The sequence below is a fragment of the Labrus bergylta genome, chromosome 2, assembly GCF_963930695.1.
Source record: "Labrus bergylta chromosome 2, fLabBer1.1, whole genome shotgun sequence".
Classification (NCBI taxonomy): Eukaryota; Metazoa; Chordata; class Actinopteri; order Labriformes; family Labridae; genus Labrus; species Labrus bergylta.
The window spans coordinates 10,941,566-10,954,666 of record NC_089196.1 but is presented as its reverse complement, the minus strand read 5'-3'; the positions used below and the strand labels follow the sequence as shown (position 1 = coordinate 10,954,666).

Here is a 13,101-nt window from a genome sequence, read left to right as displayed (position 1 = left end):
ATAAAATGCAGAAAAGGACACGTGTATAGACACCCACAAAGTCCCAGACACATGTGCTCAAACCCCCCACACACACTTAAAGCTTCGGAGTGAAAAATCACCTGCTTGTTTCAGGGGAAAATAAGAGGCAGTGAGGAACATGTCGTCAGATTGGAGAGGGAGATTCCTCAGAGACCTGTGGCCTAATTTCTTATTTTCAAGAGGAAACTTATCTAATTATATATAAGTTAACTTCCTAGTGGTCGATTCAAGGGCAGCACTGACTGATATGAATGAACAGCCTTAAAAGAAACAAGGCTATCACATCCCGCTGTCTTCATACTGGTTGTTTTTCCTCTCACTTCAACACACACTCATCTCTCTCCTCTGCACTGTTCACACACAATAGTAGCATAACCATTGTGTTTTCTTTTTGTTGAGAAACTGTCGATGTTCATATGTGTGTGATGTGCGAGGGTATACTTTGCAACTTGCTATAATTAGGAAACTTGGTTGTAGTTCTGCTCTTATTTGCTCTGATTAGATTGTAGTTTTTAATACTTTATTATCTAAAAATCATATATGAAAATAATTTGAATTCACTCGTTTGAGTGCGTTCATTCATACTCAACCCACATAGATTATGGGGTTTTATTTACTTATGTCCTGTCATTTTCACTTGTATGATGCAGATTAATGCAGTAAGGTACTTTGAACACTAATCAGATCGTCTGCTCTATAGGGGGTAACTGTAGTGAAAGTGTGAAGTGTCTGCTGGTGGAATACTTTTTCACAGCAGGCAGTGAGATGACAATTTGCAACGTTTTCTTTACCGAAGCCTGGCTTGACTCTCCAAGTGTTTTGCTTTACATGTCAGCAAGAATAAGGGTGTGTGAATGTGAATCAAAATGTGGATATACTAAATGCATGTATTTATGAAGATAGCAGATAGCTATACTAAAAATCAATAGCAATGCATGAAATATTCAAGTTGTCATGATAAGAGCATCAATTTTACCTGCAACAATTGTCTCCGGCAGTATTTCCCATTATGTTACCATTACTTAATGGTAATTCCAATAATAACTTAAAGGCAGGTCAAAATAACAATATTGTGTGGTTAAAGTGTTTTTCACAAGAGTGTGTCTGTTTCTGGAGCAAATGAAGCATGACTCCAGTGTTCATTTTTTTTATATGACACCTTCAACGGAGTGATGTGTCCTGTCACTATAGATGATTGTTTCAAGATGATTTCAGGAGATGCAGTCTTCAAGTAAATCTTCAATTCATAGCATATCAGTAAATTAAATATACAAGCTTTCTTTTTCTTAACCAGAACCAACAACAGTTTTTTACTTTTTTTTTTACCAGGAATCTTCCCATTGAGATAATCTCTCTTTACATGGGGTCCTGCCAAAGAGAGTAGCGTAAAATTGCAAGCAAAAAACAGAAAACAGACAGACAGGCGATATATTTTCAGCATTTAGTATTAAAGGTGCACTATGGAGTTTTGGTAGAGAAATGTGAAAGTTGGAGAAGTGTACAGATTCTGTGGTATATGTTCATAACTCTATACACAAACTGTCCTCAGAGGAAAATTTGCTCCCTGTCACACTGTTTGAAGATAAAATACTATGCGGGGAGTTGTGGTGGTTGGCCCCCAACAGACAAACTGTAACTCTCCTGGTAGCTTTTCAACTCCCTGTTCCAGGGACCCATTTTTTCCGAATTGTTTCACTTCTACAAACGTTCACATTTTACTACCGAATCTACATAGTGCACCTTTAAGACAATTGGATAAATTATCCTTTATCCTGATTTTAAAATCTTCAAAGCTTATAACATTTTTTTGATGTTAGAGCTAAAACATTAAATGCAATTTTACCAAAGACAGAATCAGTTTGTGGAATGACATACATTATGTTCCCATGAGACTGAAGGTTACAGGTATACTGAGAGCTTTAGGAGTCAGTATACAATATACCATTGATCCATCTTTCTGTTGAAAAGGAAAGACAAAGATATGATCTCATATAAGACCCAATGATGTGTGCGGAAAGTCAGACAAGAGACAAATTGTAAGGCAGCATGATACACTGAGTCCAACATGACGTAGTATACACACAAAGAAAATCACAGTAGTCAATCACTGATAATGACATCACTTGAACGACCTTTGAAATTGGGTGAATGACCTAAGAAAAAGGTGTGCTATCAGACTAAAGCTGCTAATGGATGTGTAGACACTGAGTATGAGTGTGCTATCCTATGCTACGCTAACATTTCTGTGAGGTTGTACTTTGGCACAGTAGTGCTTTGAGCTAAATGCTAACTTAATTATGCTAACAATCCCACACAAAAAAAGCTAAAAAAAACATGATCAATTATGTGAAAGTGCATGTTGGTCAAAATTTGATCATTAACCGTATTGGATAAATTAAGACTCTGGCATCATGGTGGTGCTCGTGAAAATGTTATGAGATAACCAAAGTCATTAAGATTCATCCTCTGGGCACAATGAATGGCTGTGCCAATTTTCATGGCAATCCATCCAACAGCTGTTGATGTATTTCAGACTGGACCAAAGAGGTGAAAGGGCCAACAGATCGACATTACCATCCCTACAGCTACGCCACCAGCACGACAAAAAAGAAAAGAGGGAAGTAAGGAAGTTAGAAAGAAACATCAAAATAAAGTGAAAAAAGAATGACAAATAACAGAAGTGAAGACAATCAGAATAAACTTGGCAACCTTCAAGGGCTGTCAGTCTGACAGGTGGACAAAAAGACACACAGAGACGTAGCAGGAGATGAAGCAGCCAACAGGAACAGACAGTGAAACATAAAGGCAGAAGGACCTAAGATCCCATCTCGGCCGGAGTGCTGCTTCTCCTTCTCCAAGTTCAGCGGCCCTCAGGCATGGCCCGGTCTGCTTCTCCTGCTCCCTTCCTCCCTCTTACCACCATATGGACGGAGCAGACTACACTGCAGTATATTTCATCAAACACAGCCTCCATCTTCTCCCATTTTTCCCTCGCCTGACAGACGATGCACATATTTGGTCATGTTTAAAGTAATTTCTTATATCTCTGAGGCTCTGGGAGAACAGTGACTAGTTGGAAATGAGGGGTAATCCGTCTTAATATAGTCCCCAGCCCACAGATGGATTGAAGTCCACGCAGCATACAGATCACATAAGGACACATTTTACTGCTTTGACAAAATGAAATTGAGCTTTGATTGTATTTTGAAGAGCTAACTACCCCTCCTCTTTCATTTTAACCCCCTCCCTGTCTGTCTTTCACTGTCTCCTCTTTTCTTCTGTCTGCCCATCTCCAAGAAGCATTTCTTCAACCTGACCAGTCTGGGATTTTATCACGCTTGCTTTGGTCATTACATCACAATTATGGAGCTCTTGGTAGAGGAGAAATAAGAGATAGGGGGGGGAAAGAAAGAGTGGAAAAAAGCGACAGATGAAATGTAGGTCAGTGGAGATGTGCTTGGGGCAGTTTCTCTCTCTGTTTCTCTCTGTGTCTCTCCCTCCCTGGGCCACAGCTAAAGAGGCTAAAAGAGACCGGGGGTGAAAGTGCCTCTCGTCCACACCTGCCCCTCTCCTCTTCTTCGCTCAGATGCTCTGACAATGTTTCTCTCTCAGAAAACGGTTTTACTGACAGACGCTGAACGATGGGTGGTACACCAGCTGTGTGCTACAGGAGAGGGTCTTTACCTCAATGTGAGGACCAGCACTGACTTCTGCAAACTCATGATGTGATCAGTTTTAGCATTATACTTGTATTCACCATTCAGAGTGGCAGAGATCAGCATAGGTCAAGTCTGGGTCACTGGTAGGGGTATACCTTTTTGCTCAGTCAGTAAGTGGTTAAAAACAGTAGGACACTGTAATGATAAAGACAGAAACACTGTGAAATAGAGGCTAAGTTGTCTGTTTAACCTTATAAAAAAAACTGTGCTATAAGGCTGTTCAGACATGTTGTGCGCAGAATAAAATTATATCCTTTATTTGAATATCTACATCTTACTATGACTTCCCACAGAAGGCGAAGTAATAGACTGCAAGTAGACTTAACAACTGAACGTCCAGTCTTTAAAAATGCCATGTTTTTTGCTCTGTAAGGATGTTAACTTGTTTTGGCATTTTTGGGGTTCTTCAAGAAGTGTTTTTACATTTGGGATACTAGATTTGCAGGGCACTGTATCTTTTTTAAGCTATACACACATTTACCTTTGAATGACGATAAATGGTACTTGGCTATACTACAATCAGAATCAGAATCGGGTTTTATTGCCAAGTACATTTACACATACAAGGAATTTGACTTGGTGTATTGGTGCTAAACAATTAACAAGGAAATAAAACACTATAAGAAAATTAAGTATATGAAATAAAAATGAACCGTAACAAACAAGTATCTTCCTCATGTATAGCAGGTGGAAGTTTAGACTCTATGTGAACATCCTGCAGCCCTCACTGGGTCACTTATTGTAAAGTACAGTGGTCCAACATAAACCCACTCTTTCATTTTCAAGGTCAGTATTTCAGTGTTTCTCAGAGGAATGAGAGGGCCCCGCCCCAAAAAGCATCCTTTGGTCACCTGAGACAAGCCGAGTCACCTGAGCTGCTCTTCTTTCTGTGACATAAGATCTATTAGCACTCATATCCTGAACGTATAACCCATACAGGACAAATGTGGAGAATGCTGGTATTGCTTTAAATTCATACATTCCGCTCTATAATAATCAGTGTTGAGCCAACATCAGCATTCAATAATCAATTGTTATGTTGACAAAGGATTGTGCTGTGTATACTACAATGCACTATTTACACACACAAAATATTTTAAGTTTGCAGGCCTACATATGAGCTTAAATAGGCTATGTGTATTAGCTCTATGATGAGTTCATGGGGAAATCAGTTTTGCCAGTTAAAAGGTCTGAATCACTCTCTCCTGTGCTGTCACATTATTATTATTTTTTTGTATCAATCGGAAGTCTCCTATTTCAGCATTTTTTCTGCATTTTGTCACTAAGCCTCACCTTCTGCAACCCAGAAGAGAGACAAACTCAAAGAATACAGTTTTTTGAAGCTTGTTTTCACGAAGAAACTAATCATCTCCTGAATATAACATTTGATTAAACACTGTTTAGTCAACTGATCTGTAAGATCCTTGTTTATAATATACACGGAGCGTTTTGTAAGGTGAAACTAATAGGAAACAAGAATATTTAAAAAATCAGTCTAATAAATAATCTCTCCCCACTGGGCAGACTGTCAGACTTCAGCTGCCTCTTGGATGAGAGAGCGGATTAAAGACGGACTATTTTATTTTGTGTATGAAAATAGCCTAAAACGCATGAAGCTGACTGAATGTAGAAGCTGACAATAAAACTTTGCACTGACTGTGTCTGTGTGCTGTGGCGGCAGAGTGCGCTGAAGCTCTGTGTGTGTGTGCGTGTGTGTGTGTGTGTGTGTGTGCGTGTGTGTGTGTGTGTGCGTGTGTGCGTGTGTGTGTGTGTGTGTGTGTGTGTGTGTGTGTGTGCAGGCTCCGGGCTGGAGGCTGAGCAGGAGAGAGTGGGAGGAGCAGAAAGTGCTTCAGTCCAATCCGGGCCGCCGGGTAAAGCCTCTCCAATACGTTCTTCCCTCCCTCAGCCCGCAGAAAACAGTGAAACCCTCCCACAGAGGTGAGAGCGCAGATGTCATGAGAAACGCGACCACACGACCAGAGCGCACAGACCGACGCACCGTCCAACCTCAGCCCGCTTCCACGCGCCCCGCTCTGGGATGCTTTTAGCGCACAGACGCCTCCGCTCAGGGCAGCCAGTGGACGTCGACGCCGATCATCTGCACTCTTTTCGTTATTGTTATTATTTTTAACCGAGGATCTTCCCAGCCCCAGCATCCCCCACCCCGTTTTAAGTGTTTATGTTTATATCTTCATGACTGCTGCTTTGGGAAGCGAGCCTCAGCACCAGCTCAAGCAACGCCAACATCATGCGAGGTAAGACCATACCACTGCTCCGGTCACCACCACACTTTCCCTAAGATCCATCCCGCTGAGCACTCACACTCACTCAAATACACAAGCGACAGGCTTCATCCCACATTTGGCCTTGAAAGTTTATCCTGGGAGTTTTAGTTACAACGCTGTTTCAGTCGCTTTCTTATAGCTGAGAAAAGGGCGAGTGGTTGGATTTTTGCGTAAAAGTTTGTCTGGATACCTCCTGCGTGTGTGTTTGAATCTGAGTGTGTGTGTTTGTGTGTTTAGGCCTACAGTTGTGAAAGTTCATGCGCAAAGCCACTGGAGTCTGTGATTGCAAATTAAAAGTGGCGCATGATGTTTGACTAAAGCTTTTAATCATTTGAGCTCAGCTCCGCACAGACGAAAATAACGAATAGACTGACCTCAGATCAGATCAAATGAGGTGATGAAGAGGAAAATAACTTTATTTTTTGTGTGTTCCTGTGATACGTTTTTTGAGTGTGTGAGCAATAATTTCACGCGCTCCACTAACCCATTTCCGTAACGCTGTGCACCGCGCCGTGGATGTTCAAATTCAGCGTCAAAGTTGTCCGCGTGCACACTGTGCGTGCGTGTGTGTGTGTGTGTCTTTTTCTTTTACACACATGTACACACACACACACACACACACACACACATAAACACTTTCGTACACACATACACACAGACAGGTTAACGCAGCTTTATCCACTCTTACTATTTAAAACCTGTCCTTGCACATCTGTTAAAATCCATTTTAAATTTAAAAAAGTCGATTTCTGTTCCTCCTTTTTCAGTATTTCTGCTCAAAAATATATCAGTAAAACTCTGATATTTAATGTTGTAATTTTAGCTCTGAGTTTCGGCTATTTGTAGCCTTTTTATTTACTGTTCTCCATGTTGTGCAATTATTACTGACGCAAAGTTGCAACACTCGTTCAACTGGATGATATTAACTCCAATTAATAAGTCAATGTGTTTGTAAGTGGCGGAACCTCGCGCTGCTATTTGACATTTCCAACAATTAATGCTCATTTCCAAAGATGTCTCAATTCTCCGACTTTAATTCTGAATAGCAAATGAACATGTTGGTAAACTTTGGTCCACACATAAAAAGTGTACAACGTTGGCACTATTAATTGGGTAAAACTCAAAAGTTACCAAACTACAATAAATCTACTCATAAATTAAACACAGAATGATTTTAAAATGTAACTTTAATGAACAAAATTTAATTGTATAGCAAAATATCAATGTGACAGTCATTTTAATTTAACTGATTATATCTGAAAAAAAACCCACTTTTTATAATGATATTGACAAGAATAAATCTACCAGTGATACAGCCTAATGATCAGAGTAAATTATCTATCTATCAATCTATCAATCTATCAATCTATCTTCCTGCTATGGTTTTTGTGTGTCATATAAAGCTTTCTCTAGCCTCAGCTTCAGGCCATCAAACCTGCAGGAAAAAAACATGAGGCCAAACACCCCCCCCCCCTCTCTATCAGACTCCTCAGTCATCCACCTAGTATTTTATCCACATTTTAATGGGCCTCGCGACCACTCTCGTGCATGGGATGTTTTTAGGGGTTTACGGAAAAGCTTCTGCTTTCACTTTACAGCCGTGGTCGGCAGAAGAGGCCCCTGAAGCGTCTCTCTCACCCCTCGTTCTCCTCGTTTCTCCCTCTCTCTCTCTCTCTCTCCCCATCTTCCTCTCTCCCTCTGCACGCCCCAAAGGGTTTTGTCAGATAGAATTAAATCAGTGTGGGCCGTGCGGCCCCCACTCTCAACCTGTGTGTGTGAGTGTGTGTGTGTGGAGTCTCGGCTGCCCTTACACAGAAATGCGTTCACAACCACAAGGTTATAAAAAATAGAGGCCCCTCATGAGCCGTGGTAATTATCATTTGACAATAGCCACAACTCCTGAAGCCCTGACTGAAGATGATGTCACCCCATCGCATGGCCGGAGAAATAACAGACACAAACATCTCATCAGGGCCTTTTCTGCAGCTCAATAAATAAAGCAATATTCAGGACCTTCTTTTTCCACTGAATATGATCTAGTGATGTGAAGGTTGTTGTGAACAGGATTGTTATAATAGCTGTTTTTTCAAAGGCAACATCATGATGCTTTTAGGTGAATAATTCAACTCAATAAAGAAGTTATGTAATAAACTAACATCACTTTTATTATTGTGCTATTTTGAAGTGGAAAAGTTCAGGTGAGGGAAGAGGTTTATCTTCAAGTAAAATAACAAACAATTCTGAATGGACATAAAATAAATATACACAAAACACGAGTAAAGTCAGGGGCGTAGTCTGTTTTAGTTTTTACTTGTTAACTTACTTGAATTACTGTATTACTGAATCTTCTCAGATAAAAAAAATAATCAAAATTTGTCATGAGCATTTGGCTAAAATAAAGAAACAGTTGGTTTAAACACTTTTGGGAATCTAAGCAATTAACAACCTGAAATCAAATATTGAATTGTGTTATGAAAAATGTGAGCAGAGTGCCAATACCCAGATTTCAGCCTGTAGGTCTAAGCCGGGTGTAAGCCTCTGTAGATGAACCCGGGTCAGACAGGTCAAAGAGTTCAGCGATGGAGGGAACAACAGGGGACGAAGGGTTCACGGTGCCATTTGATCTCCTCGGTTAGCGATATGTGTCACTCACAAGCTCCCTGCTTCTTCCTTTACAGAGAGAGGAGGTAGGGTGACAGAAACTGGGAGGCAGACCAGTAAGAACATGAAACGGGTGTCAAAGGGAAAGGACACAAGGAGTGACTATAACAGTTATAACATCATTTGTATAACCTGGGACATTTACTCTTATACGTACACATAAAGCATCAAAAACACAAATACAACTACACATCTTCACAAACAGCTGCAACACTACGCATGACGGCCTCATGCCAATAGAATTAGTCCCATCCTGCATTGCTCTGGAGGCATGTGTGAGCATTGATTTGTCCGATTCTAAAGCATCCCGGGATCAATTTTTAGTCGAAGCCAACGGAAGCAGTCTGTTTAGATAAATCTATGGCACATAACTGGAAGGCTTCACTTAACCTCTAATGTTAGGAACTGTTTTTATTCACTTTTTCTGCTGTAATGTTATTCCCTATTATTTGTTATCATATGTATGAAATTATTTTGCTTGTAAAAATGTACAGGAACATTTCATTATGTTTTTATCAAATAACACTGACTAAAACATTTGCCACACGTAAACTTGGCACCAGTAAGACACTCAAACACAGTTATAACAATATAAAATATATACTCAAATTTTGGTAAAGTTCTTGACAAACACTTTAAATCCATAAACAAATTTCTTCATCTGTCTACAACTTTATTTTAGTGTTGTGTTAACCCTTTCTGAAATGTTGATACAGGATTTTAAATTCTACATTTCTGTGTGGTGGCTATAATAAAATGTGTACATTGTATTATAGCACTTATAAATTCTGCATCGTAGTGAAGTGTATGAAATGAATTAATCAAAGTGCTTATAATGTCTCCTTTATAGTGAATGTGCTATAAAACCATTTGTGTTCGTAATACTCAATAAGGGGATTCAAGTCAAGTGAGGACAAGTCAGCAGTTCAGAGAGACAAATACTGTGTAACAATGTTTTGGCCCACGATTAAAGTCATAATAATTTAATCTTTTTTAAGTACCTGTATTACCAAAAGTTGTGCAAGAACACAAAGAATAAAGGGTTAAAATCGGTTTTAAAACCGTCACACTTTCCACTGGTTAATGAGGGAGCCTGTTTGGAAACCAGTAGCTTCATCCTCAGTCATGAACAGCGGGTCAGCACACATTTTCACTGCTTTCCATTGTTGTCATGAAATCACTTATTGAACACAATGGTGGACACCTGGCCGACTGAATCTCCAGTTTGCAATGTTTTCTGTCTCTATGTGGTCCGCTCGGTGTTGTTGATTGTGTTGTTTATTGTGTGTTTGTGCTGACTAATGGCCCAGTGTTATGTAAGAAGAGAGGAGAGATTACCCCAAGCCCAAGCAGGCCATACTGTTAATCCCTCAACACAGGCCTACTGACTGACTGAGGCACCGCCACGATGCTGTGGCAACACACACACACACACACACACACACACACACACACACACACACACACACACACACACACACACACACACACACACACACACACACACACACACACACACACACACACACGCACAGACAAAAGCCTGGATTCAGGACTCACTTCCCACTATCTGTGCACCTGTCCTCAGACACCCAGAGTCCTCACCTAGCCTGTCTGCCTCAAAATATCCAACCATGTGTGTGTGTGTGTGTGTGTGTGTGTGTGTGTGTGTTTGTGTGTGTGTTTGTGTGTGTTTGTGTGTGTGTTTGGCCTGGATGGCACGTCTGTGGTCCCATTGAGCCGCTATCATAGCTTGTGTTAGTTTAGCATGCGCCCAGCGTGCACTCCTTGTTGGTTTTGTCCCTCAGCCGCTGTCTGGGGGAGTCTCGGGGAACAGTCTTCCTCCTCAGTCAATTCTCTCTCTCTCTCTCTCTAGCTCTCTCTCTTTCTTTTCTTTTAAAAAATCTTTATACACACAAAGCGTGGGCTATACAGCACGCTTTGGTTTGTCTCTCCACTTTATCTTAGCCAGGAGGGATTTCAGCCTGAACCACTCCTAAACTCTAAATCTGCCTTGAAGTCATACAGTCCTCTGACAGCTTCTTCTGTTTTGTCAGTTTTACTCATCCATGAAGCCAGCATGTCTCCATGGACTCACAATGATATTCAATATTCACATTTTACTTCGATTTGCATTGAAGTCAGAGCCAGGGGAAGAGGGTGACTGCGCTCATTAAAAGCAGAAACGTATGCATAGAGAGAGCATAGATATAATTTGATGGCTGGGTAGCTTTCATAGAAACTATACACATAACGAGACCATTAGACAAGAGACTGAGTTTCTCTGACTCGTAATCAGTCTCGTTTTGTGAGGAGATACGAAGAGCAATGTTTGACAGTCCAAAGTCAGAGAGGATGTTAACCTGAGCTCCTAAACTTTGCTTCCAAGAGTCATTATAATGCAGAAAATTGAATATAACATTTTAAATACCAAGTGCAGAAAACATTTCAAAGAAACACAGCTTTGGTCTCCTTTTGTTTCCTCTTCCATTTTAGTCACTTTGAAGGCATTTCCTTTTTCTAGACTTTTCTACTCCTACTTTGAAAACATTGAGAATTATTCGCGGTTCTATGAGGCAATATATAATAAAAAAAATGTAAGCTTAAGAGATGCATGGAAATGCAGGAAATAACAGGAAAGAAGAGAATGCAGACTATGATTGAGTGAGATAAGAAAAGAGTGCAAGTAAGAGAGCGGCTAAAGAGTTATATAATAGTGCAGCCGTGCATGTGTGTGCGCGCTCGGGCAGGAGTGTGTGAGCCTATGTGTGTATATAAGTGAGGGAGAACAGAGTGTAGGGTGGATAAAACAGTGAAATGAGTTTACTTGCAGCTATGTTAACACACACAAACACACACACACACACACACACACACACACACACACACACACACACAAACATAAAAACGTACACAAACAAAACATCAGCAAGGATACAAACTGTCCTGTCCTCATATTACACTGGCACTCTAGCTGCTGTTAGTAGAAATGAATTAAACTACAACCTGTAAGAGCAGCGGACAAAGTCCAAAGTCTAGCAAACACTCAAAGCAGATTAGTCCATATAATGTAGGTCTGTGTAACATGCCCACCTCTACTGCATACAAATACATACAAAACTTTCAAAATCTCTTTTTAGGCTTCAACAACTGTTTTTTTTATACCTCAGTAAAAACATTTAAAAATCATAGTTATGGAATTGGGTTCTGCATATCCACATAAGCCAATTGAAGTATGTAGCAATGATGTAAAATGCTTCTACTTTGTGAAGGTGTTCAGTGTTGGCAGGTGCACAGTGTACACTTGCAACAATAAGCCTTTAATATGACTTAGCCTACTGCGGCATCTTTTTTTAATGACAAAGATTAGCCTCTTTTAGTGCTTGTAATCCCATTGAAGAGACTCTTATTGGGTCTATCTTTCTTTACCTTCACTTCCCTCTCCCTTTTACGCGCTTTTCAAATCCTTAATTCCTCTCTTAACCTTCATGTGTGTGTTAGTGTGTGTGCGTGTGTGTGCGTGTGTGTGTGTGTGTGTATGTGTGTGAGAGAGTTCACATGTGTCTCCTAAGCAGCGGCTGCTGGCGTGAGGTCTCTTGTCATTTACAAAGCAATTATGAAACCAAGACTGCTGCTGCTTTTTGCTCTAGCTATCGACTCACATTTAATGTTCATGACGCATTCTGTCAAATCATGCCACTGAAGAGAGGGAAAGAGAGAGAGAGTGAGAGTGAGAGAGAGAGAGAGAAAGAGGGAAAGAGAGAGGGAAAGAGAGAGAGAGGGTGAGATAGAGAGAGAGAGAGGGAAAGAGAGCGCATAAGAGAAAGCAGGTAAAGAGCAGAGCAGGCCGAGCCTAGTTGAGCCATTTGATAGTCTTTGTGATCAATTTGCCTCTGTGAGAGATGCCCCTGGGGCCACTTTGGGGAGAACCTTGTTAGGCTGAGTTAAATTGTTGCCCGAGGCGAGCTATTAGCGGCCATCCCTGAGAGAGAGCCCACACATACGCTCACACTCACTTAAACTGACACACTGAAATGCGCAGATACATTCAAACCTCTTTGAAACACAGATTAACTCCAATGGGAACTCTTTCAATGCTCGCGATCAAGCACACAGCCTGTTTCACTCAAACCACACATAACCAATGAGGCTAAGAGTCTTTACCGGTAATACCACAGTGTATAGGCACTTTGTTACAAGAAAAAGAAATCCACTTTAAATAAGCGAATGGAACAAAGTTATACACAAGATAAACGAAGATGTTTGGCTTTGGGATGTGACTAACAGAAAGATGTATAAAAAAGATAACGGTATGGTCTTATATTATAAAAGAATAATAAAAAAGTGCTTCAAATATACAGATTTAAAGTCCTCAGAAAGACAATTTTAATATATTTACCATTAAATGAAGAGAT

The 13,101-nt window shown here is 40.4% G+C and overlaps 1 protein-coding gene across 1 annotated transcript in view; it reads left to right on the top strand.

The window, feature by feature from the left end:
• The first annotated feature begins 5,643 nt into the window (after positions 1-5,643).
• The window catches only part of rorb (RAR-related orphan receptor B), a 22,556-nt gene continuing 15,098 nt past the window's right edge, over positions 5,644-13,101 (top strand). The window contains exon 1 of the mRNA XM_020632995.3: positions 5,644-5,995. Coding sequence (XP_020488651.1) covers positions 5,989-5,995 — 7 coding nt within the window. The 5' untranslated portion in view covers positions 5,644-5,988. The remainder of the gene's footprint in view (positions 5,996-13,101) is intronic.